This window comes from Theropithecus gelada, chromosome 11, assembly GCF_003255815.1.
Source record: "Theropithecus gelada isolate Dixy chromosome 11, Tgel_1.0, whole genome shotgun sequence".
NCBI classification, from domain to species: Eukaryota; Metazoa; Chordata; class Mammalia; order Primates; family Cercopithecidae; genus Theropithecus; species Theropithecus gelada.
Window position 1 is genome coordinate 81,223,578 of NC_037679.1, and position 25,067 is coordinate 81,248,644.

General features: G+C 51.9%; 1 protein-coding gene across 3 annotated transcripts in view; it reads left to right on the forward strand.

Annotated features, from left to right (window-relative positions):
* BCL7A (BCL tumor suppressor 7A) overlaps positions 1-20,794 on the forward strand; it is a 41,288-nt gene extending 20,494 nt beyond the window's left edge. For 2 of the 3 annotated variants that reach the window (XM_025403518.1, XM_025403519.1), the window contains 3 exons: positions 1,751-1,918; positions 12,646-12,830; positions 17,834-20,794. In XM_025403518.1, the coding sequence (XP_025259303.1) occupies positions 1,751-1,918; positions 12,646-12,830; positions 17,834-17,905 (425 nt within the window). In that variant the 3' untranslated portion in view covers positions 17,906-20,794. The remainder of the gene's footprint in view (positions 1-1,750; positions 1,919-12,645; positions 12,831-17,833) is intronic. The other variant, XM_025403520.1, reaches the window with a different exon arrangement.
* Positions 20,795-25,067: the final 4,273 nt, after the last annotated feature.

Below are 25,067 nucleotides of genomic sequence, written 5' to 3' on the forward strand. Positions count from 1 at the left end.
GCCCCACTGTGGATGCCATTGCCAATTACCCCTTCTCTTTCTTCTTTGTATTGTAAAGGGTTTTGTTGTCAAGAACAGTAGAGAGGGGAATACAATCCCCCTATACACTCCACTTTGATTTTCATGAACATGATGCCATATTTGTCTCATCTATTTTTTCGATGTTTAAATTTTTGTAATTAAAATATAATTCACATATAAAAAATACACAGCTAGTGGCCAGGTGCGGTGGCTCACACCTGTAATCCCAGCACCTTGGGAGGCTGAGGTGGGCAGATCGCCTGAGGCCAATAGTTTGAGACCAGCCTGGCCAACATGGTGAAACCTGTCTCTACTAAAAATACAAAACTCAACCAGGTATGGTGACAGGCGCCTGTAATCTACTTGGGAGGCTGAGGCAGGAGAATTGTTTGAACCCGGGAGGCGGAGGTTGTAGTGAGCCCAGACTGCACCATTGCACTCCAATCTGGGCAACAGAGCGAGACTCTGTCTCAAAAAAAAAAAAAAGTGTAAAAGTTCAGAGCATCCTAACACTGGCCTGCAGCCTGCACTGAAGCATTTTCTGGTAAATTTCCCTGCCTCATGACATTCAAGTCTGCACCTAAACGTCACAGCATGCATTGCTAAAAACAGGATGTTTCTACATACCCACTGTCCCATGATCATTTCTAACTAAATTAACCAACAGTTCCTTAATAGCTTTTAAAACCCAGACCATATTCAAATTCCCCAATTGTTCCAAAGTGTTACAGCTGGCACCTTCGAAACAGGATGCAAATAATTTCCATACATCATATTTGGTCGAGTCTCCTAGCTTTCTTTATTCTAAAATCATCTCCCCTCCCCCACTTTTTTTGAATTTTTTTTTAATATGATACTGACTTTAAGGGAGTGGACCATGTGTCCCGTGGAATGTGCCACCTCCCGCTGTCTCTCTCTCCCTTTTATTTCCTATCAAGTGGAACTCGGCTCCGGGCTGCATCAGTCAGACAGAACGTCTTGGCAGCCCCGCCTCACGGACCATGCCATGTCTTCCGTATCGCTTCTCTGCCAGACACACAATGCATCTGGTTTCCACACCCAGAATGAGGCCTCAAATGTCCCCCCAAGATTTTAAATATGTGAGGCCACCGTCCCCAGCTGGCTGCCTGCAGACACAGGGTACAGTTGGCTCAGTGTGGGGAAGGTCAGGCCAGCGCCGGAATTCTTTGCCTCTCTGGACACATGGGACGGCTGTGGTGCTTGGGTGGATGGGGGTGGGGGCGGGAGTGAGCTCAGGGGTCCCAGGAGGAGGAGTATCCAGTATCCAGACCCCTACCGCATGGCCGGGTGCAGTGGCTCATGCCTGTAATCCCACCACTTTGGGAGGCCAAGGTGAGCAGATCACCAGAGGTCTAGAGTTCAAGACGGGCCTGGCCAATGTGGTGAAACCCTGTCTCTACTAAAAATACAAAAGTAACCAGGAGTGGTGCCTGTAATCCCAGCTACTCGGGAGGCCGAGGCAGGAGAATCACTTGAACCTGGGAGGAGGAGGTAGTGAGCTGAGATTGCACCACAGTCCTCCAGCCTGGTTGACACAGTGAGATCCATCTCAAAAAAAAAAAAAAAAACCGATAACCAGGCCCCTCCCCGGTGGGAGAGCTGCTGTGGGGTTCCGGGCATTGAGGCACAGGGATGCCGAGTCCTCCGACCTGCCCGTCCTTGGCAGCTGTGGGATTTCATCCTGTGGTTCTGTTCCCACACCCCACAGACGACAACAGCAACCAGAGCTCCATCGCAGATGCCTCCCCCATCAAACAGGAGAACAGCAGCAACTCCAGCCCCGCTCCAGAGCCCAACTCGGCTGTGCCCAGCGACGGCACCGAGGCCAAGGCAGACGAGGCCCAGGCTGATGGGAAGGAGCACCCAGGAGCTGAAGGTACGTGGCCTCTGGAGGTGGCTCTGACGGCCTCCCTGTAACCGGCCTTCAGGCAGTCTGTGGCTAGGTGTTCCAGGAGGCCCTGTCATGTGCCAGCCGCAGCACGGAGACAGTAAAGAGAGGTGACACCTGGAGTACATGGTCTCATGGGGGAATTTAAAAAATCAGACAGGCCAGGTGCATTGGCTCATGCCTGTAATCCCTGCACTTTAGGAGGCCAAGGTGTGAAGCCTGCTTGAGCCCAGGAGTTCAAGACCAGCCTGGGCAACATAGCAAGACCTCATCTCTACCAAAAAAAAAAAAAAAAATTAGCCAAGTGTGGTGGCACACAGCTGTGATCCCAGCTACTCAGGAGGCTGAGGTCAGAGGATAACTTGAGCACAGGAAGTCAAGGCTACAGTGAGCCGTGATCATGCCTCTGCACTCCAGCCTGTGTGACAATAAGACCCTGTCTCAAAAATAAGTAAATAAATAAAAATCAAACAATCGGCCAGGCATGGTGGCTCACACCTGTAATCCTAATGCTTTGGAAGGCTGAAGCGGGAGGATCACTTGAGGCCAAGAGTTTGAGACCAGTCTGGGCAGCATAGCAAGATCCTGTCTCTCCAAAAAAATGTTTTAAAATGAGCCGGGCATGGTGGCATGTGCCTATCTGTGGTCCCAGCTACTCAGGAGGCTGAGGTGGGAGTATCCCTTGAGCCCAGGAGTTGGAGGCTGCAGTGAGCCGTGATCACACAACTGAACTCCAGCCTGGGTGACAGAGTGAGACCCTGGCTCAAAATATAATTATATTAATAAAAATGTTTAAATATATTTAAAAATCAGACAACCTAGTATTAGGGAGAGAAGTGTGGTGGAGAATTATAAAGTCGGAAAGGGATGGGGGTGGGGGGTCTTGCTGAATGACCAGGGGAGTTGCAATTTTAAATGGGGTGGTCAGGGGCAGCCTTTGAACAAGACGAGGCTCAGACTGGGCAAGTGAGCAAGCCGTATGGGGATCTGGGAGGAGAGCAGTGTGGGCAGAGGGAAGAGTGAGTGAGGAGCTGGAAAATAAGACGGGGACTGGGTGCAGTGGCTCACACCTGTAATCGCAGCACTTTGGGAGGCCAAGGCAGGCGGATCACTTGAGGTCAGGAGTTCTAGACCAGCCTGGCCAACATAGTGAAACCCCGTCTCTATTAAAAATACAAAAATTAGCGGAGCGTGGTGGCATGTGCGTGTTTGAATCCCAGCTACTCAGGAGGCTGAGGCAGGAGAATCACTTGAACCTGGGAGGTGGAGGCTGCAGTGAGCCGAGATTGTGCCATTGCACTCCAGCCTGGGCGACAGAGTGAGACTGTGTCTCAGAAAATTAAAATAAATAAATAAATAAATAAATAAGATGGGGTCAGATAGGAGGCGGCGCCTCAGGTGTGGGGGGCTCGTAAGGCCACTGCCTGGGTTTTCATGGTAAGACGGGAGCCACTGGGGGCTTGGGTGACACAATCTGAAGGATTAAGAACAGATGATGGGGTGATTGTGTGAGAGTGTGTGTGTGTGTGTTTATTGTGAGTCTCCACAGGAAAATGGAAAGAACAGCATCATACTGTCCCGTATCTCCACCTGCTGCACTTGGCAGTTATTGGCTTTTGGGGTTTTTTTGCTTTGTCTGTATTTTTTCTGGGACCATTTGAAAGTAAGTCACAGATCTCAGAACATTTCATCCCTAAACATGTTGTCAGCATGTGTCTTTCAAAAATAAAGACATTCTGGGCTGGGCACAGTATGTGCTTATACTTACAATCTCAGCACTTTGGGAGGTCGAGGCAGGAGGATCTTTTGAGCCCAGGAGTTCGAGACCACCCTAGGCAAGAAGACAAAACCCCATCTCCACAAAAAATATAAAAATGAGCCCGGCATGGTGGTACGCGCCTGTCGTCCCAGGAGGATCGACTGAGCCTGAGAGGTTGAGGCTGCAGTGAGTCATGATTGTACCACTCCAGCCTGGGTAACAGGGTGAGACCCTGCTGGAAAAAAAAAAAGAAAAAAAGACATTCTCTTGCAGGATTACAAATAGCGTGATTGCATCTAAGAAAAGGAGCAGCAGTCCGGATGGTCTAACATGGAGGTATAGTCTGAAGGTTGGGGAGAGCCTGTGTTGGGCAGTACATAGGGGGCGTGTGGACCCGAGGGTCACTTTGGGCACCTGGAGGGAGAGGCAGTGGCTGAGCGGGTCTATGGAGGGCAGGCCAGGTCTGGAGTGCCTTGCACACCCACGAGGAGCTGGCGAGCATGGAATGTGGAGTGGCAGATGTGACCAGCCTGCAGCCGGGGCCACCCCAGGACTCAGCGTGTGTGTGTCCTGGGAGCAGCCAGTGTGGTTCTAGGAGAAAGGCCGTCCCCTGCTGCACAGCTGATCCGCACGCCTGTGCAAGGAGGCTCTGGGCTGGTGCCAGGGTCCCAGTCACAGCTGCACTCCGCCTCCTGCACCCCAAGAAGCCATAGGTCAGCGGGGAAGACAGACACCAGCACCAAGGACTCATTGGCAGAGTTGCAGACAGACACTGCAGGCAGATTCCAACCAGCCCATGGTATGAGGGTCTGGCCATATAGAACCCCGCAGTATCATTTTTTAAATTTGAATGTGATGTCAAATTTTAAAACTTGAGCTTAAAACAGGATTGATTTCTAGCTTCTTTTGAAAAATCAGCTTTGACAATGTCGGGCCTGCTTTTCCCTGGGGCAGTTACCAGCCGAAGCAGAAGAGACTCTTCCTATTGTCTCTCCAAACCAAGGCCAAAGGGCGCTTGCCCTGTATTACCTCATGGCCACTCTTGTTTTTCTTATTGTAGATTTTAAAAAGAAAATTAAGATATTTCTTGTTTTTTTTTTTTTCCCCCAGACAGAGTCTTGTTTTGTCACCCAGGCTGGAGTGCAATGGTGCGATCTCGGCTCACTGCAACCTCCGCCTCCCAGCTTCAAGCAATTCTCCTGCCTCAGCCTCCTGAGTAGCTGGGATTACAGGTGTCCACCACCACGCCTGGCTACTTTTTCTACTTTTAGTAGAGATGGGGTTTCACCATGTTGGCCAGGCTAGTCTCAAATCTCCTGACCTCGTGATCCACCCGCCTCGGCCTCCCAAAGTGCTGGGATTACACATGTGAACCACCACACCTGGCCTATTTCTTGGTTTTTGTTTGTTTGAAATGGGGTCTCACTCTGTTGCCCAAGCTGGAGTGCAGTGGTACAATCTCAACTCATTGCAGCCTTGAACTTTTGGGCTCAGGTGATCCTCCTGCCTCAGTCTCCCAAGTAACTGGGACTACAGACGTGCACCACCAGGCCCTGGTAATTTTTATAGTTTTTTTGTCCAGATGGGGTGTTGCTATGTTGCCCGGGCTGGTCTTGAACTTCCGGGCTCCAGTGATCCTCCCACTTTGGCCTCCCAAAGTGCTGAGATTACAGATGTGAGCCACCATACCCAGCCAAGATGTTTCTTGAAGCTATTTCTCTATCAAAAGTGGAGGTAGAAAGTGGAAAAGAAAAAAGAAAAAGACTGGAGAGGCTTTTTTTTTTTTTTTTTTTTTTTTTTAGACGGAGTTTCGTTCTTGTAGCCCAGGCTGGAGTGCAATGGTGCAATCTCGGTTCACCACAACCTCCACCTCCTATGTTCAAGCGATTCTCCTGCCTCAACCTCTTGAGTAGCTGGGATTACAGGCATGCGCCACCAAGCCCAACTAATTTTGTATTTTTAGTAGAGACGGGGTTTCTCCATGTTGGTCAGGCTGGTCTCGAACTGCCGACCTCAGGTGATCCGCCTGCCTCGGCCTCCCAAAGTACTGGGATTATAGGTGTGGGCCACCACGCCTAGCCTGAGAAGGCTATTTTTTCTTTTTAGGAAAACTGGGAAAGTGTATATTTGAAGAGAGTATTTCTTAACATTTTATTTGTGAAGCTTATCTATGTCTGAATCAAACAGCCCACTTGACTCATTTGTGGTATTGCCTGGCCCCTGATGGGGCTTTTGAGTTCGTAGTCACTGCTGTGATGGACACAGTAAAAAAGGGATTTGGAGGGCCACCAGAAAGGCTTGCTGGAGGAATTGAATTGCTGTCTTGACCTGGTATTAGAAAGGAGGCAGGCTGGCTGGGCATGTGGCTCATGCCTGTAATCCCAGCACTTTGGGAGGTCGAGGTGGGTGAATCTCTTGAGCTCAGGAGTTCGAGACCAGCCTGAGCAACGTGGTGAAACTGTCTCTACAAAAAATTAAACAATTAGCTGGACGTGGTGGTACATGCCTGTGGTCCCAGCTACTTGGGAGGCTGAGGCAAGGATCACTTGAGCCCAGGAGTTTGAGACCAGCCTGGGCAACATGGTGAAATCCCATCTCTACAAAAAAATACAAAAATTAGGCAGGGGGAAGTGGCTCACACCTGTAATCCCAGCACTTTGGGAGGCTGAGGTGGGTGGATCACCTGAGGTCAGGAGTTCGAGACCAGCCTGCCCAACAAGGCGAAACCCCGTCTCTACTAAAAATATAAAAAATTAGCTGGGTGTGGTGGCAAGTGCCTATAATCCCAGCTACTCGGGAGGCTGAGGCAGGAGAATTGCTTGAACCCAGGAGGTGGAGGTTGCAGTGAGCCAAGATCACGCCACTGCACTCCAGCCTGGGCAACAAGAGTGAAACGTCTAATATATATATATATATATATACACACACACACACACACACACACACACACATATATATACACAAAAATTAGTGGAGTGTGGGGGCATGCACCTATAGTCCCAGCTGCTCAGAATGCTAAGGTGGGAGGATTGCTTGAGCCCAGGAGGTGGAGGTTGCAGTGAGCATGATTGTCCCACTGCACTCCAGCCTGGATGACAGAGCACGACCCGGTCTTAAAAAAAAAAAAAAGAAGAAGAAGAAGAAGAAAGTAAGAAACTGTGGTGTGGCAAGACCACAGAGCTCAAAATAGGGAGTGTTGGGAAGGAAAGCTGGAAATAACAGGAATTTGGAAGCCTCCCTCACTCAATGGGGTGAGCAACTGGCTCTTCAAATATGCTGGCGGCGGGGCACGGTGGCTCACGCTTGTGTTCCCAGCGCTTTGGGAGGCTGAGGTGGGTGGATCACCTGAGGTCGGGAGTTTGAGACCAGCCCGGCCAACATGGTGAAACCCCATTTCTACTAAAAATACAAAACATAGCCCGGCGTGGTGGTGCTCACTTGTAATCCCAGTTTCTTGGGAGGCTGAGACAGGAGAATAGCTTGAACCCAGAAGGCAGAGATTGCAGGTTCATGCCATTCTCCGTATCAACTGTAATGGTTCCCGTCAAGTCTGTGACTGTGCCATAATTTATTTGAATAGTCCCTTAGTGATGGTCACTTAGGTGTTCCCGCCTTTTGTTTTGCACATGCAGTCCTGCGGGGAGTCTGGTACCCTCATCTCTCTGCATCTTTGCCCAGGTGCAGGTGGCTCTGCAGGCTACGTCCCTGGAAGTGGAAGCGTTTAGGCAGAGGCTGCATGCACTCAGAATGTCCAGAATGTCACAGGTTCTGCCTGACTTTCCTCCCAAGAAGTCGTGGGTAGAATGACGCCACTAGTGCAGGGGCTCTCAGGCTTGGCAACCCTGGCATTTGGGGCCAAATCATTCTTGTTTTTTCTTTTTTTTTTTGAGACGGAGTCTTGCTCTGTCACCCAGGCTGGAGTGCAGTGACGCAGTCTGCAGAGCTCGCTGCAACCTCCGCTTCCCAGGTTCAAGCGATTCTCCTGTCTCAGCCTTCTGAGTAGCTGGGACTATAGGCGTGCGTTTGCCATCACACCTGGCTAATTTTTGTATTTTTAGCGGAGACAGGGTTTTACCATGTTGCCCAGGCTGGTCTCAAACTCCTGACCCCAGGTGATCCGCCCACCTCAGCCTCCCGAAGTGTTGGAATTACAGGCGTGAGCCACCGCGTCCAGTCTCGGATCCGTCTTTACGTGGGGGGCCATCCTGTGCATTGTGGGACATTGAGCAGCCTCCCTGGCCTCCGCCAAAATGTTTCCAGTTGTTAACCAATGTCCCCGGGGCGGGGGGAGTCACCCCTGCTGAGAGCCAGTGCCCTAGCGGCTTTGCCATAGCGCTGGGAGAGATGGGGGCTGTGGTCACATCCAGGTGGACACTCACCAGCTGTATGGCCTTGGGCAGGCAACATCACCCCCACACACCCTCCTACTTCCTTGTTTGTAAAATGGGACAACCAGCCGCTCGGGAGGCTGAGATGGGAGTATCACTTGAGCCTGGGAGGTGGAGGCTGCAGTGAGCCATGGTGGTGCTCATTCCAGCATGGGCGACAGAGCGAGACCCTGTCTCAAAATAAAATAAAATGGGATGAGCAGGAGCCGCCTCCCTCGCCGGGAGTGAAGAGGGCGAGAACACCAGCAAAGTGCTTAGCCTGGAGCTGGGGCTTAGGAGGAGGGTCTGGTAGCTGCGGGGTTGCCTTGTCCGCCCTTCTGTTGGGGGAGTGATTGCGGGGGTCCCAAGGACCGACGTGGGCTTCATCTGCAGCTGTGTTCCTCCTTCTTTCCCATCCTGCTTTTTTCTGGCCATGGCCTTGTTTCTCCCATGTTGGAGTGTGTGTCTCCTTTGCTCTAGAAGCCAGATTTGAGCTCCGCAGCAGGAATTCTGTTTTGAGTTAGTGTGTCCAGTTAGTTGCTACTTTCTCGCTACCACCACCAGATGCTAAATTGGTGGGACCCAGGTGGGAGCCACACCAGGGCCCTCTCTGGCCACCCTAGGCCCCCCGGGCCTGCACGGCTGCCCTGCACTGCTCAGCCAGGCTCCACCTGCCCTCTGCCCGAGCTGCCCGTGGGAAGGACACAAGGATAGACCCGTGTGGCCTTCCCAGGTGGGTGCGTGCTCTCTGCCGGGACGGGGCAGGTTGGCCACCAGCTGTTGACCTTGCTTTGAACTTGTTTACTGCTATGTGAGTTCAGGGAATGACATAATTCCTGTCCAAGCTCCCTGGACTAAATTTAGACCCCAGGAAAATAATTTTCCCTGGGTGAGTTCCAGCACCGCGGCTCCCAGAGAATCGGCTGCCTCCCTGAGCTCCTGAATGCTCTGTGGGTTCCAAGGCCGGTTCTCACCAAGCTCTGGGGTCTGGCTCTCAGGGGAGGCCTCTGCCGGGCACCTCTCTGCCCAGCATGGGTCAGCGTGAGTCTCTGGGCAACTGGCCACCTTCATGATTTCTAAGCCTACATCTGGGGCACCCACCTCCCCCACCACTCTGCAGAGCCTGCTGTGCTGGGCAGAAAAGGAGCTGTGGTCAGAGATGCAAAGCCACAGATGGGCAACTTTCCTAGGTCGGTAAAAACTTAATGTTTATGTTAAAGCAAACATGTATTATGAAATAGAGTGTAACATTAACATGATTTCTCTCTCTCTCTCTTTCTTTTTTTTTCTTTTGAGACAAAGTCTCACTCTGTCACCCAGGCTGGAGTGCAGTGGTGCGATTTTCGGCTCACTGCAACCTCTGCCTCCTGGGTTCAAGTGATTCTCCTGCCTCAGCCACCCGAGTAGTTGAGATTACAGGCACCCGCCACCACACCCAGCTACTTTTTGTATTTTTAGTAGGGTTTCACCATGTTGGCCAGGCTGGTCTCGAACTCCTGACCTCAAGTGATCTGCCTGCCTTGGTCTCCCAAAGTACTGGGATTACAGGCATGAGCCACCATGCCTGGCCTGGCCCCTTTCTTTTAAAAAATAAATAAATAAACTAGAGATGAGATTTCACTATATTTCCCAGGCTAGTCACAAACTCCTGAGCTCAAGCCATCTTCCCGCCTTGGTCTTCCAAAGTGTTGGGATTACAGGTGTGAGCCACTACACCTGGCTGATTTTTCTTTTTATTGAGATGAAATTCACATAAAATTAACCATGTTAAGTGAATAATTCACTGACAGTACACTCACAAGGTTGTGCAACCACCACTTCTCTCTGGTTCCAAAATGTTTTAATCACCCCAAAAAGAAATCTTGCACCCAGCAGCAATCATTCCCCACTTCTCCCTTCCCCCGCGACGGTGGGTCCCCACCCCAGGCAACCACGAAACTTTCTGTCTTCATGGGTTCGTCTATTCTGGACTTTTCATATAAATTGAATCATATACTCTATGACCTTTTGTGTGTGACTTCCTCTCACTCAGCATGATGTTTTCTTTCTTTTTTTGTTGTTGTTTTGTTTTTTGTGGTTTGTGTTTTGTTTTGTTTTGGAGACAGAGTCTTACTTTGTCACCCAGGCTGGAATGCAGTGGCATGGTCTTATCTCACTGCAACCTCTGCCCCCTGGGTTTATGGGATTGCCTTGGCCTCCCAAGTAGCTGGGACTACAGGCACATGCCACCACATCTGGCTAATTTTTGTATTTTTTTAGTAGAGAGGGGGTTTTGCCATGTTGGCCAGGCTGGTCTCAAACTCCTGACCGCAGGTGATCCGCCCACCTCAGCCTCCCAAAGTGCTGGGATTACAGGTGTGAGCCATCGCGCCCAGCCTGTTTTTGTTGTTGTTGTTGTTGTTGTTGTTGTTGTTCATTTTTTGAGACAGTCTTACTCTGTCACCCAGGCTGGAGTGCAGTGGCGCGATCTCGGTTCACTGCAACCTCCACCTCCCAGGTTCAAGCCATTCTCCTGCCTCAGCCTCTGAGTAACTGGGATTACAGGCATGCACCACCACGCCTGGCTAATTTTTGTATTTTTAGTAGAGATGGGGTTTCACCATGTTGGCCAGGCTGGTCTTGAACTTCTGACCTCCAGTGATCTGCCTGCCTTGGCCTCTCAAAATGGTGGGATTACATGCGTGATCCACCGCGCCTGGCCAGGGCTCCTAGTCTGAGGAGTAACAGTGTCAACCCTGCTCAGCCTCCCTGGGAAGGAGGGTCTTGCTGTTCCGTTCCCCCATCCTCCGTGCCCCGGGCCCTGTACTATCTTCTTCTTCCCATCTTGCCTGCTTGCTTTTAAACTGAAGTGTGGGTTATTTTCCCCTTTTATTCCTCTGCCTCAGAAACCCCAGTAAAGAAGTCTTGGTTGCGGCCGGGCACGGTGGCTCAAGCCTGTAATCCCAGCACTTTGGGAGGCCGAGACGGGCGGATCACGAGGTCAGGAGATCAAGACCATCCTTGCTAACACGGTGAAACCCCGTCTCTACTAAAAAATACAAAAAACTAGTCGGGCGAGGTGGCGGGCGCCTGTAGTCCCAGCTGCTCGGAGGCTGAGGCAGGAGAATGGCGTGAACCCGGGAGGCAGAGCTTGCAGTGAGCTGAGATCCGGCCACTGCACTCCAGCCTGGGCGACAGAGCGAGACTCCGTCTCAAAAAAAAAAAGAAGTCTTGGTTGCACAGGCATTCTCTAGGATTAGTTTAGCATGCTTTTCAACATCAGGGTACCATGGTGTCGGGCCTTGGGTAGGATTTTTGCTGCCCCTTCATGAGTGTCAGGCTCTGTGTCCAGTAAGCTTTAGGAAAAACCACTGCCGCCACTGCCTCCTCCCAAACTGCACCCACCCCCCGCCCCATCCAGCCTGCACCTTCCTTCTGCTAAAGAAAGTTGGGGTGGAGCAGCAGGAAGACTGAGGCACGAGAAATCACCCAAATAACTGGGTTCATTCTACAGGTGATTGCTTGATGGAATGGTGTGCAGCCATCTTGTAAGCTCTGATATTTAAAGAATCTTTAAAGACGTGAAGAACTCCTCCGAAATACCATGTGACCCCCATTTGGGAAGAGGAGAAAATTTGTATGCAATGGAGGGAGGGAAAACTGTAAAGATGGGCATTAATTCTCTAAAGCATTAGTGGGGTGGTCCCTGGGTGGTGACAGGTGATTTTTAACTTTATTTTTTTTTTTCTGTATCTTCTGTTTCCTGCAATGATCAGTCATTGCTCTGGCAATCGGAAAAATACCCATACTATTATTATTATTATTATTATTATTATTATTATTATTATTATTTTGAGACAGAGTCTCGCTCGGTCCCCCAGGCTGGAGTGCAGTGGCGCGATCTCAGCTCACTGCAATCTCCGCCTCCCGGGTCCTCGCCATTCTCCTGCCTCAGCCTCCCAAGTAGCTGGGACTACAGGCGCCTGCCACCTCGCCTGGCTAATTTTTTGTATCTTTAGTAGAGATGGAGTTTCACCGTGTTAGCCAGGATGGTCTCCATCGCCTGACCTCCTGATCCGCCCACCTCAGCCTCCCAAAGTGTGGGATTACAGGCGTGAGCCACCGTACCTGGCCAAATACTCATATTATTAAGAGAAATGTTTACAAAAGGTTAGTTACCTCTGATGTTCCCCAGGAGGAGAGGGCAGGCTCTTTAAAGGAGGAGGACGAAGCCACCTTGGCTGAAGGAGAGAGGAATTGACAGCCATGATTGTTGGTGCGCACTGCGGCCGCCAGGGGGTGCTGGGTGCACGCAGCACGGAGACTGCAGCCTCCTCCCGTCGCCTCCCAGGGCCCTCAGCAGCTAAGTGTGCAGGAGAGGGTTGCAGACACCAGGGTCCGTGTGTGGCTTGGCTGCTGGAAACAGCGCCACTGAAAAATCGACAGGAGAGTCCCCAGCCCTCCAGCCCTCCAGCCCTCCAGCTCATTGTAGCCTTCAAAGACCCCTGGCCCCAAAACTACGCGATTCAAGGTATTTTTAGTATTTGGCCCATCCGGCCCCGCCTCTCACGTGTCTGAAAATAGCTCCTGTCCTCTTGCTCTTCCCTCAGACGCTTCTGATGAGCAGAACTCACAGTCCTCGATGGAACATTCGATGAACAGCTCAGAGAAAGTAGATCGGCAGCCGTCTGGAGACTCGGGTCTGGCCGCAGAGTCGTCTGCAATCTCTCAGGTACCTCGCTCGAGGTCTCAGAGGGGCAGCCAGATCGGCCGGGAGCCCATTGGGTTGTTGGGGGTACGTTGAAAGGTGTTTCGTCATTGTGTTTTGTTGTTTTGTCGTTGGACCGTTGGAACTGTCATTTGTCCATCAGGCGATGTCCATGAACACAGTCCTGGGCTCTGCCTTGGGCTCTGGGGCCAAGGGATAATGAGACTCGTGGCCTCTGCCCTCAAGGAGCCTCTGGGTCGGAGGAGGATGAAGGGACTTGAACCCAGCCTCAGCTGCCGCGTTTTGTCTGTTCGGGTTCACAAAAGCATTGCCTCATCTCAGTGATCCGCAGATAGGTGAGCTTTAGAGCTGGGAAGACAAGACTTCAGAAACCTAAGTGGTGGCGCCTCCTATGGAGTGGTGCCGCTGACCCCACTTGCACTGTGTGGGCCCCTCTCCAGGGCATCACTCTGTGTTGGAATCTGGTCTGAATGACTCAGCACAGGTGCAGTGGGGCTTGGTGGTTAGGAGCAAACCTCCCAGAGTCGGACCCAAGTTTTAATCCCAGCTCCCAAAATGGGATCACAGAACTGTCTTAGGGCCACTGTGAGGATTCGATGGGAGAACATAGGTAAAACTTAGCATGGAGTAGACACGAGATGCAGAATTGTTATTGGCCATGACCACTATTAGGATTTTTCACTGTAAATCTAGACTCTTTTTTTTTCCTTCGAGACAGAGTCTCACTCTGTCACCCAGGCTGGAATGCAGTGGCATGATCTCGGCTGACTCCGACCTCCACCTCCTGGGTTCAAGCAATTCTCCTGCCTCAGCCTCCCAAGTAGCTGGGATTACAGGTGCCTACCACTATGCCCAGCTGATTTTGTATTTTTAGTAGAGATGGGTTTCACCATGTTGGCCAGGCTGGTCTCAAATTCCTGACCTCAAATGATCCACCCCCTCAGCCTCCCAAAGTGCTGGGATTACAGGCGTCAGCCACCACGCCCAGCAACTTCAAAATCTTTAAACCCTTTGATCGGCAGCTCCTGTTCCAGGAACTCACCCTGTGGAACCCCCTCCACATGCCCTAGCACAAAGGGACTGCTTAGGGAAATCGGGTCTTGTCTGAGACAGACTAGGGTTCAGCCGTTTCGAAGAGCATGGTTGGGCCTTCCAGGTTCTGATAAACATTCCTGCAGTGTGCAGTGAGAAAAGCAAGCTGCAGATCCAGCAGGCGTAGCATGAGCCCATCTGGTTAAAAACAGTAGAAACCAAAGCCTGGTGATTTATATTAAGACCAAGGTTGTTGGCTGGGATCTCTGGGCCTCTTGAGCTCAGAGAAGAAAAGCTCAGCTTGAAACTTTGATCCATACCCTGAGAGTATGCAGTGCTCCCCCGGCAGTACCTGGAAATACCAGGTACTGGTATTTGGGGGACCATTCTCACATCGCCCCCACTACCCCCACTCTTGCTTCCAGGAGACCCAGACCTAAAATTGGGCCTCTTCCACCATTGTCACAGGCACACTGACACACATACTGTCCATGGAGCTACGTGTGAGTGACATGGGGATATACTCCAGTAAAGCAGACAGCCTGACATTTCAAGTGACACATTTTTGGCAGGGTGCAGTGGCTCACATTTGTAAGCCCAGCACTTTGGGAGGCTGAGGCAGGTGGATCACTTGAGGCCAGGAGTTCAAGACCAGCATGCGCAACATAGCAAGACCCCTGTCTCTCCAAAAAAAGAAAAACAAAATTAACCAGGTGTGGGTGGTGCGCACCTATAGTCCCAGCTACTCTGGAGGCTGAGGCGGGAGGATCACTTGAGCCTGAGAGTTCAAGGCTGCAGTGAGCTCTGATCATACAACTGCACTCCAGCCTGGGTGACAGCAAGACCCTGTCTAAAAAAAACAAAACAACAACAAAAAAAAAACAGAAAAAAGGACAGAGAGGACAGCAAGGCAGCCTTCCTGACTCCCTGCGATCCCTGCTCCCAGGGTTCCCCAGAAGGGGCTCATGTCACCATCTCTGCAAGTCCATCACACGCCCTACTTGAGGCCTCTCTGCAACATTGATCTCTGAGAACCCACCATGGACCAGGGGCTATACCTAGTCCCTCCCTGCCACGGTGAGGCTGACAACGGGCCCAGGATAAGCAGATATAAGCAGGTCACGGAGTCCCACTAAGTGCCGTGAGAGAGAAACAGGGTGATGTGAAGAAGCAGAACAGGCTGGCCGGGCGCGGCGGCTCACGCCGGTAATCCCAGCACTTTGGGAGGCCGAGGCGGGCGGATTGCAAGGTCGGGAGATCGAGACCATCCTGGCTAACATGGTGAAACCTCGTCTCTACTAAAAATACAAAAAATCAGCCCAGCATGGTGGCGGGTGCCTGTAGTCCCAGCTACTCAGGAGGCTGAGGTGGGAGGATCATGAGCCCAGGAAGTTGAGGCTGTAGTGAACCATGATTGAGCCACTGCACTCCGGCCTGGACAATAGAGTGAGATCCTAAACAAAAACAAAGGCCGGGCGTGGCGGCTCACGCCAGTAATCCCAGCTCTTTGGGAGGCCAAGGCGGGTGGATTGTGAGGTCAGGAGATAGTGACCATCCTGGCTAACGCGGTGAAACCCCGTCTCTACTAAAAATACAAAAAATCAGCCTGGCGTGATGGGGGGTGCCTGTAGTCGCAGCTACTCAGGAGGCTGAGGCAGGAGAATGGCTTAAACCCAGGAGGCGGAGCTTGCAGTGAGCCGAGATCCGGCCGCTGCACTCCAGCCTGGGCGACAAAGCGAGACTCCATGTCAAAAAAAAAAGCAGCAGCAGCAGCAGAACAGGCCATGGGTAGAGGGTGTTGTGGCTGGCGTCAGCAGGGAGGGGCTGGCTGTGAGCCGGACATGAAGGGGGCCCAGGCTGGGACGGCGGGCTCTCCAGGCAGGGGCAGACCAAGGTGCACAGACCTTAAGACAGGAGCCAGCTTGAAGAACGAAAGAAAGGCCAGGGTGGCCGGGGAGGCCAGAACCTCATGGGTGAGGAAGAGAATAGCCTGATGAGGGACAAAGTGGGCACCAGGCTGGTCACTAGGGCCTTCTCAGTCCTGGTGAGGAACTGCGTTTGTTCAGAAGTCAGTAGGAAAGTTGCGGAATGCTTTGTATTTTGTGTGTGGTTTCTATCGGAGGAAGGTTGCTGGGGCCATGTTCTTGGCCACAAGGAAGGCACTCCATCAGCAAGGCCAGAGGTGAGGGGGGAGGTGTGCAGGCGGAGATGGGGCTTCAGGGGGCTATCCCGGCCTGGGGCTTTCTCCCAGGCTGATGGGGAGCACCAGTTAGGACAGCTGCAGTCTGGAGTTTGGTCTCAGGTGACAGGTTAGGTTTGAGATGCCCAAGACAATTGTGTGATGGATGAGTGAGTGTTAAACCTTTTCTGGGGTCCTGGGTTTCTTGGGAATTCCGTGACAACTACAGACCCTTTCCCCCAGAATAACACACACACACGTATGTATACCCAGCAAATGCTGAGAGTCCAGCTCAGACCAGGCACTGTGCCCAGCCCCGGAGGAGCAGGAGTCTACATGGCAAAGTCGGTCTGGACCTCTGGGAGATGGCCTTAGAACTTGGAGAGATTGCCAGGCATCATGGCTCACACCTGTAATCCGACCAGTTTGGGAGGCTGAGGCAGGAGGATCACTCGAGCCTGGGATTTCGAGACCAGCCTGGGCAGCATAGCAAGACCTCATCTCTACAAAAAACTTTTTTAAAGAAATTAGCGGCCGGGCACGGTGGCTCAAGCCTGTAATCCCAGCACTTTGGGAGGCTGAGACGGGCGGATTACGAGGTCAGGAGATCGAGACCATCCTGGCTAACACAGTGAAACCCCGTCTCTACTAAAAAAATACAAAAAACTAGCCGGACGAGGTGGCAGGCGCCTGTAGTCCCAGCTACTCGGGAGGCTGAGGCAGGAGAATGGCGTAAACCCAGGAGGCGGAGCTTGCAGTGAGCCGAGATCTGGCCACTGCACTCCAGCCTGGGAGACAGAGCCAGACTCCGTCTCAAAAAAAAAAAAAAAAAAAAAAGAAATTAGCTGGGCATGATGGCACATGCATGTAGTCCCAGCTACTCAGGAGGCTGAGGCAGGAGGATCCTTTGAGCCCAGGAAGTCGAGGCTGCAGTGAGCTATGATGACCACTACACCCCAGCCTGAGCAACAAAGCGAGACTCTATCTCTAAAAAAAATTGTAAAAAGAACTTGTAAAAGCTGGCACAGTGGCTCATGCCTGTAATCCCAGCACTCAGGGAGGCTGAGGCGGGCGGATCACCTGAGGTCAGGAGTTTGAGACCAGCCTGGCCAACATGGTGAAACATGGAGACATGGTGAAACCCTGTCTCTACCAAAAATATAAAAAATTATCCAGGCGTGGTGGTGCACACCTGTAATTCCAGCACTCTGGGAGGCTGAGGCGGGCACATGACCTGAGGTCAGGAGTTTGAGACCAGTCTGGCCAACATGGTGAAACCCCGTCTCTACTAAAAATACAAAAATTAGCCTCGGGTGGTGGCGCATGCCTGTAATCCCAGCTACTTGGGAGGCAGGAGAATCACTTGAACCCAGGAGGCGGAGGTTGCAGTGAGCCGAGATTGCGCCACTGCACTCCAGCCTGGCGACAGAGTGAGATTCAGTCTCAACAATAAAAAAAATAACTTGGAAAGGTGAACTTGAAACAATAATCACAAGTAATCACCCTAGCAATTAATCACAGATGGGAAGATTGATAATAGCAACTCCTGGTCCAGTCTGAATGAGTGGGGAGAGCCTAGGGTCCAAGGCAGCGGTGTAGGAAACCTCCTGAGTTACTGGCATGTGATAGGGCCAGGCAGGGGCCAGGGGACACCGTGCTCTATAGCTCCAGGAAGAGTTCGGGTGTGAGGGTCTCCATAGGTCCTCGAACTCTCTGGAGTCCATGCTTGGGCCTCGGGTCCGGAACCACAAAGCCGCTCTCCCTCGGTTCCTTCCCGGGCCGACCTTCGGCCTCCCGCCCAGCCTAACTTGCCCTCCTGGCCTATTAACCTGTGTTCCCCTTTACTTCTCTCCCCAAGGATTTGGAAGGAGTGCCACCCTCTAAAAAGATGAAACTGGAGGCCTCTCAACAAAACTCCGAAGAGATGTAGACGATGCTTTAAAGCCTCCGATCCATGTTCCATGGAAGGTACATCAGCAATTAATTCTAGAGCAACTTTGCCCCAGCGATTCCTCTTGGGTGCGAACAGAACTACTAACGTTTCAAGTTTACCAAGTGCAAATCCAAGAAGACCCAGAACGGCGTCACTTCTCAGACACTGAAGAACTCTGCTGTGAAGCAAAACACTCAAACCTTTAAGGGACTGTCCTTGGGGAGGCAGGTGGGGCTGACAGCTCAGGAGTGTCTGCACACTGTCTCGGAAGCCAGGATTCCATTTGTGTTGCTGCTGTATTTTTTTCCCCACTTCTCTATGTATCGATATAAGCTATTGGAGGGTGGTACCGATCAGGAACGCTTTTCGGCGGGGCTTTTCACTGTTCAACCGATTCCTTCCGCTTTCTTTTTTTGTGCCTTGTGCCCTTGAGGTGACCTCTGGCATGTATCCTGGTGGTTCTTGCATCCCCCTCTGCAAAGTGCCCTCTTGGTTTGGTTCGGGCAGCAGCTGCCACCCTACTCACCGCTCTCCTCCCTGCCCCAGGACTTCATCGGAGCAGGCAGGGTGGAGCGGAGGAGCTCCTTAGCCCACCTGGTTTGCAGGTGCAGGGGGACCTTAGGCATGCCCCAAGTACCAGGCACCAGGGCCCAAGGACACGCAGGTGTTGGGGCATAGTCCCCAAGGGCTCGGCTCCTTGGATCAGGCTGGGCACTCACTGTGCTGTCCCCTCCTTGGGGCGTTCAGGACTGGGCGTCTCCAAGCCCACCATGGCCCAGATGGACATGCAAAGCCCTTGGAATTTTCTGGCACTTCCTCTCTATTGCCCCCCGCACCACCACCACCACCACCCCCATTACTGCTTTCTCCCAGACCTCCGAATACGAAATGGCTTCTCTGGCTGACTGCAAGGCTGTCTCCTTAAGGTACTGAGTGGGCCGGGGAGGCTGGGAGCCGGCGGCAGGATTAGCTGGTGCTGAACTTTCTCTCATAGGACGTCGCTTGGATTTCAAATCCACAGTCACCTGCTGCCCTTTGCCTACCCCGACGCCCCAGCCGGTGCCCCAGAGAGGCAGGATCGCAGCGGTCAGAATCCATGTGCTTTCCTATTCACAGGCTGTTCTGACTCTCAGAGCCAACAGCTGGACCGTGTCTCATCCCCGGAACATGCCGTCTGTCCCCACCAGGGAGCGGGCCTTGATGGCTGGGCCTCGAAGGCCACAAACAAGACGTCGAGGAATTGGAAAGATTTGCACACCCTCCAGAAAGGAGAGACGCAATCTCCCCTCCCTCCCATCCCGCACCTGCGCTGGAACAGCTTCCTCTCACTGAACGGAGACGCCCCCTTGGACGAACTGCCTAATTGTTTGGTTCTGAGGCCTGGTTTGCTCTTAATTAATATATGAACTCCTCAGACCTTAAACCTTTTCCTAAGCTTTCTTTACTGCACTGGAGTTCTGACTCCCTTTGAGTTGTGTGTTACCGGGGGGGTGGGGGTTGCGGGTTTTGTTGTTTTTTGGGGCTAATTGGTGCATATTCAGGTACCACCTTTGACGTGTGGATCTTTCTCCTGACCATCACGGGAAGTGTCTGCTGGATTCCATTTTTTAAGAGTTTCTGAGGGTGAGGCTCTTATTTTTTTTCAAGGGATCCTGTCTATTTCCTGCACTTCAAGAAGAATCAAAATGTTCCTGAATTTCAAATACCTCATGCAAAATGTCTCCTGAAATAAGGGAAAAAAAAAAACAAACAAAAAACTTTGAAAATCTTAATGTTGAAGTTAGCAATGCTGAAAGGTTTCTGTCTTAAAAAAAAAATCCTTGTACTTATCAATTTTGCCCCTTAGGCAGTCAGTTTTGTTGAGAACTGTGTCCTGTATCCTGGCGCAGAACCTACCTGATGCGGTTCCTCTCCACGCATCTCAAGGCGGCGTTACCTCCAGATCCCGTAGAGTTAGAGTCACATTTTTCTTTGCAGCAAAACTCCATTTTGGTGAGAGATGAATTTGGATATTTATTTCCTTTTCTTTTTTGGGAAACGAGAGGCTACAACCAAGACAGCTGAAGGAGAATGAAACACACATCTACAGAAACAGAGAGGCGTAGGTGGCCCTGCCGTTGGCAGCAGCCTCTCTGGACAGGCAAGGGGAGTTGGCGCAGGTGAGGACTAAGACGACGTCCACCATACCGAGGCTGTCACTAGTATTTCTCTGAAGTGCCTGAAGGTAGGAATGGGCCGGCGATTGGGACCAGCTGGGCCCCACCACGGCCATGCCAGGCAAAGCGCCAGCAGCCCTGCACTCCACGCTGGCCAAGAAGGCCTTCCACGCAGAATGACGAGACTGCAAAAATCCGATGTGCTTCCTTCCCTGGCGCAGTCGCTCCTCTGAGCTGCTGCCCCCCACCCACCCTGCGCCCCTCGCCCTCCCCCCACCACAGAATCTAAGACCTTTCAGCTTCGAGCCAGGGGGCGGGGGATCCCGAGCAAAAGCCTTCCGTGGACATCAGGCCCCGTGGCCTCAAGGGCTCCCAGGGCAAACCTAATTTCCCCCAAAACTTAAAGTCGGGGAAGCTGCGGCTACACATTCCACAAAGTGCTGGCACTTACACCTACAACCCGGAAGGCTGTGGACCGATTCCTCTAGGGTGGTGACCTCCCATTAGCAAACAGTGTCATGGTTTGGAATGTTCATTATCGCCGAGAACCTGGTTAGAGGCATAAAGACCTTTTTTCACCGTTACCTAATTTTTTTCCCCTCTCAAGACTTTTTTTTTTTTTTTTGGTGTGTTGTACAGCAGTATAATTTTTCACTTATTTATTCCATCAGTAGATATGGTTTGTACAATGTACAATGGTTTCATTTCAGAAAATAAAAATTTCAAATCACGAATACCTTGTGGTTTTGTCACATTTTAAGTAAAGTCAGATCGATGATGACGTTGTCCCTCTCTAGCTGCTCCAGCCTCTCCTGCATGGCTGTGTGGCCCTGATTCTACAAGACACACAGGTTCCTTGCACACAGGAGCTGTTGCCTTCCACAGTCATAAGAGCTGCCATTATTAAGCACCAACTGGATGCCAGGCAACCCACTAGTTGCTCCTTTCTGTGGGCAGGTATTGTCGGCCACCTTGTGCAGGTGAGAAAACAGCAGGACAGTCCCATGTAGGACTCTCATGCCCGGTCAGGCCCCCAGGTTGAAAGCCACACCCGAGGCCAGGTGTGGTGACTCACGCCTGTAATCCCAGCACTTTGGGAGGCCGAGAAAGGCGATCACCTGAGGTCAGGAGTTTGAGACCAGCCTGGGCAACATGGCGAAACCCTGTGTCTACTAAAAATACAAAAATTAGCCAGGTATGGTGGCATGCACCTGTAATCCCAGCTAGTTGGGAGGCTGAGGCAGGAGAATGGCTTGAACCTGGGAGGCGGAGGTTGCAGTGAGCTGAGATCACGCCACTGCACTCCAGCCTGGGCGCAACAGAGTGAGACTCTGTCTCAAAAAAAAAAAAAAAAAAAGCCACACCTGATCTGTCTACCCCGAGGCCTGGGTTCCAGCAGGGACATGTTTTTGGCTTCCCTGTCTCTGAGGGGGCTCTGGATTGTGGCAGGGACTCAGGGGCGTTAGTGCATGGGTGGACTGCAACCTCGGCTTGACTTGTCTTAATGGCCTCTAGTGACTTACATGGTCGGGCTGGAACTGGACCTTTCCCAGGGCCATGACCCTTTCGGCCCAAACTGCTTCCCCCAAGCTGACTTCCCCACCTGTGTCCAGCCTCTCCTGGCCCTGGGCTAGCCCCTAAAGAGAGCTGGCAGGGGTGGGGGTATTGTGTCAGCGGGTCTAGGCCAAGCTGCACTGTGTGGATCGGCTACAGGCAGATGCTCTCTCCTGTTTGTTCTGTCTGACTCTCCTTCCTACCCGTTCCTTTTTAACATGTTCCAGTGTTTTTACCAGAATTGGCTGCTCAGCTAAATAAACTCCTGATATGGAAAGTTCAGCTTGACAAAACACAAATCATAGAGGCCTTGTTTGCTTAAGGGAAAAAAAAATGCCTGAGCTGGCACACGTTCCCGCGCTTCCTTTCCGCCCTCTCTGTGTGTCTGTTCCCAGCTCTCGCTCTCGGGATCGGCATCCCTCCCTCCTTTCTCTAAGGCTTCTGCCTTTTCCCCCTGCCTCCCTTGTCTCCACCCGCCTAGATCACTGTCTCTCAGTCATTCTGCGGAACTTCCTCTGTGTCTCTCACTGGAGCGCCCTAACTTCCTCTCCCACCTCCCTTCATCAAGGAGCAGTCTCATGCCCAGGAGCTACAAATGTAGCTTTGCAGGCATTGATTGAGCTGTGCTGGGCCCTAGGCAGCAATGACTCAAACTTGACACTTAACCCCCAGGCAGGTAAGTGAGCCCCAGTGCTTTCCGATGCCGACGACAGTTTGGAATTAGGGGATACAGACATTCTGATGGCAAGGGTCAGGGAATCTCCTAGGACACTGGAGGAATACCAGGCCTGGGGATAAGCAGCTTGTTTTTCGTTTTTGACACAAAGGAGTGGCTGGAGGTTTCTGAGCCAAGGCTCTGCTGGACTGGGGATGGTGTTGCCAATGAATAGCATGGATTGGAAAAGACCAGACTGGAGGTGGGAGCTGGGCAACTAGGGAACTGGAACAATAGGCCAAGCAGGGGGCCAGCAGTTGGCAACACAGCCTATGTGCCCCCAGGGAATGCGAAGGCGGTCAGTAGGCAGGGAAGTGGGGTGGGGAAGGGGTCAGCTGGGGGAGGTAGGCAGAGAAGGCTCAGGTCCAAGCTCCAGTCCATGCCATGGCAACAAGTGTCACAGAGGTCCCTGGTGGGGCCGAGGATGGATTGCAGACCCTAAAGGCCAAGTCCAGCTTCTCTCTCTCGCTCCTCTGGGTGAAGAAGGTATGTTTCCTCCAGAGCCTCAGATTAGACATCCATTGACCTTGTCTATCCAGTTCTGTTTCCCTCTTCTTCCCATAGGGGTCGCCCTCCTTCCCCGGTCCTTAAGTGGGGCGGGCGCCTCTCCCAGGATGGTCATATGACCCAGTCCTAGCCAATCACCATGGTCCCGCCTCCTGGCTACCACAATTGGCTCAGGGATGAGCACGTGGCCCGTAGTGGCCCAATGAGAGTCATCCCTGAGTGGGAAGTGGTGGGAAAAAATTCTGCTGGAGCATCTGGAGTTGCTCAAACGGAGTGCCTGCAGCCATCTTTCCTTCCACGTGCGGAGGAATCAGCCTGAGAATGAAACCATCGCAGGAAAGGGCTGAAAGACAGTGAGTGTGTGCTTTCTAAGGGCAGCATTTGAGCCTAGGCCCCAGCCGGCCCTGAAGCCAGCACAATCCTCGGAACGTCTCAATTTTGTGAGCCAATAAATGCCCTTGATTGTTTAGGCAAGTTTTCACTGGGTCTTACCCCACGTGAGCCCCCACTCCTCCATATGGACCTGTTTTGGACCAACCAGGCATCCCCTTCTGTAGTCTTCAACACGGGGAGCTCCACCACTCCCTAGCCGTGTGACCTCAGGCAAGTATCTTAACCTTTCTGGGTGGCTGTTTCGTCATTTGTATAATAGGAGAATAATGGTGCCTACAGGGTTGTTGTGAGGATTAAGTGAATACGTGTAAAGCGCTCAAAGCAGACCCTGGCACATGGTGAATCTCAAATGATAGCTGCTATTTTATCGTTATTATCCTCACGCACCTCTATCTTCAGAAGACCAGTTCCGAGAGCAGGAGGCACAGGGAAGGGAAGAATGGCCCTCCCCTGGTTGCCTTGGGTTTGCCCTCAGTTACACTTTGCTCTCTGAAGACCCACCTCTTCCCCAAGTGATTGACACTGGAGTCATCCGCACAGCATGCCCCAGATGCGGCACAGCCTGAGTCAGGCTTTGTGGGATGCGCCCACCCGGGAACAGGAAGGAGAGATGTGCCTGACTGAGCAGAGGGCTAGAGATCAGACAACACGTCCCTGCCCTGGGCACTGGCTGCTCAGTCATTAAAGCAGACCCAAATAGCTTCTGGCCGGGGGCTCAAAGGAACAGCCAATTAGAGACTCATTTTTCCAGTCTCTCTTTCACTGTTGTTCTCTTTCCACAGGTGGGGTTGGGGAGAGGCCTCGGGATGGCAAGGACCAGGATCTGCTGCCAAGCCTGTGGGTCCTGTCTCTGGGATGCCCCTGGGACACTGGTACCCATGGATGCACTGGGCGACTTGAGGTCAATGGCTTTCTCTCTCCAGACCTAGGCAGAAAAAGCAATCTGCTTTGCATCAGAGAACCTTAAGAGGCTCTTAATCCTGCTCTTTTCTCCCTCTGGGCTCCCTCTGTGATGAGCTCATCTGATCTCTTGGCAACCCCAAAGGGTGGTTTAGAGCAGGGAATCAGCCTCCCGATTTACAGAAAGGATAACTCAGACCAGGGAAGCGACTTGGACAGGGTCCTGCAGAGACTCAGTGAAGGAGGCTTCGGAACCCAGCCTATCTTCCAGCAGACCAGGAATCAGCAAATCTGGCTGACTACCTGTTTTTTTAATTTAATTTAATTTATTTATTTATTTATTTATTTTTTGAGACGAAGTCTAGCTCTTGTCACCCAAGCTGAAGTGCAGTGGCACGATCTCGGCTCACTGCAACCTCCACCTCCGGGGTTCAAGCAATTCTTCTGCCTCAGCCTCCCAAGTAGCTGGGATTACAGGTGCCTGCCACCACGCCCAGCTAATTTTTGTATCTTTAGTAGAGACGGGGTTTCACCATGTTGGCCAGGCTGATCTCGAACTCCTGACCTCAGGTGATCCGCCTGCCTTGGCCTCCCAAAGTGCTGGGATTACAGGCCTGAGCCACTGCACCCAGTCCACCTGATTTTTTAAAAATAAAGTTTTATTGGAACAAACCATGCTCGTTCATTTACATATTGTTCCTGGCTGCTTTCACCATACAACAACAGAGTTGAATACAGATGCTCTTCAATTTACAATGGGTTACTTCCCAGTAAGCCCATAAATTGGCCTGTGGTCCCAGCTAACTTGAAAGGCTGAGTGGGAGAATCACTTGAGCCTGGGAGGTCAAGGCTGCAGTGAACCCTGATGGCGCCACTGCACTCCAGCCTGGATGACAGAGTGAGGCCGTGAGTGAGGGTCCCACGTAGCTGGAAC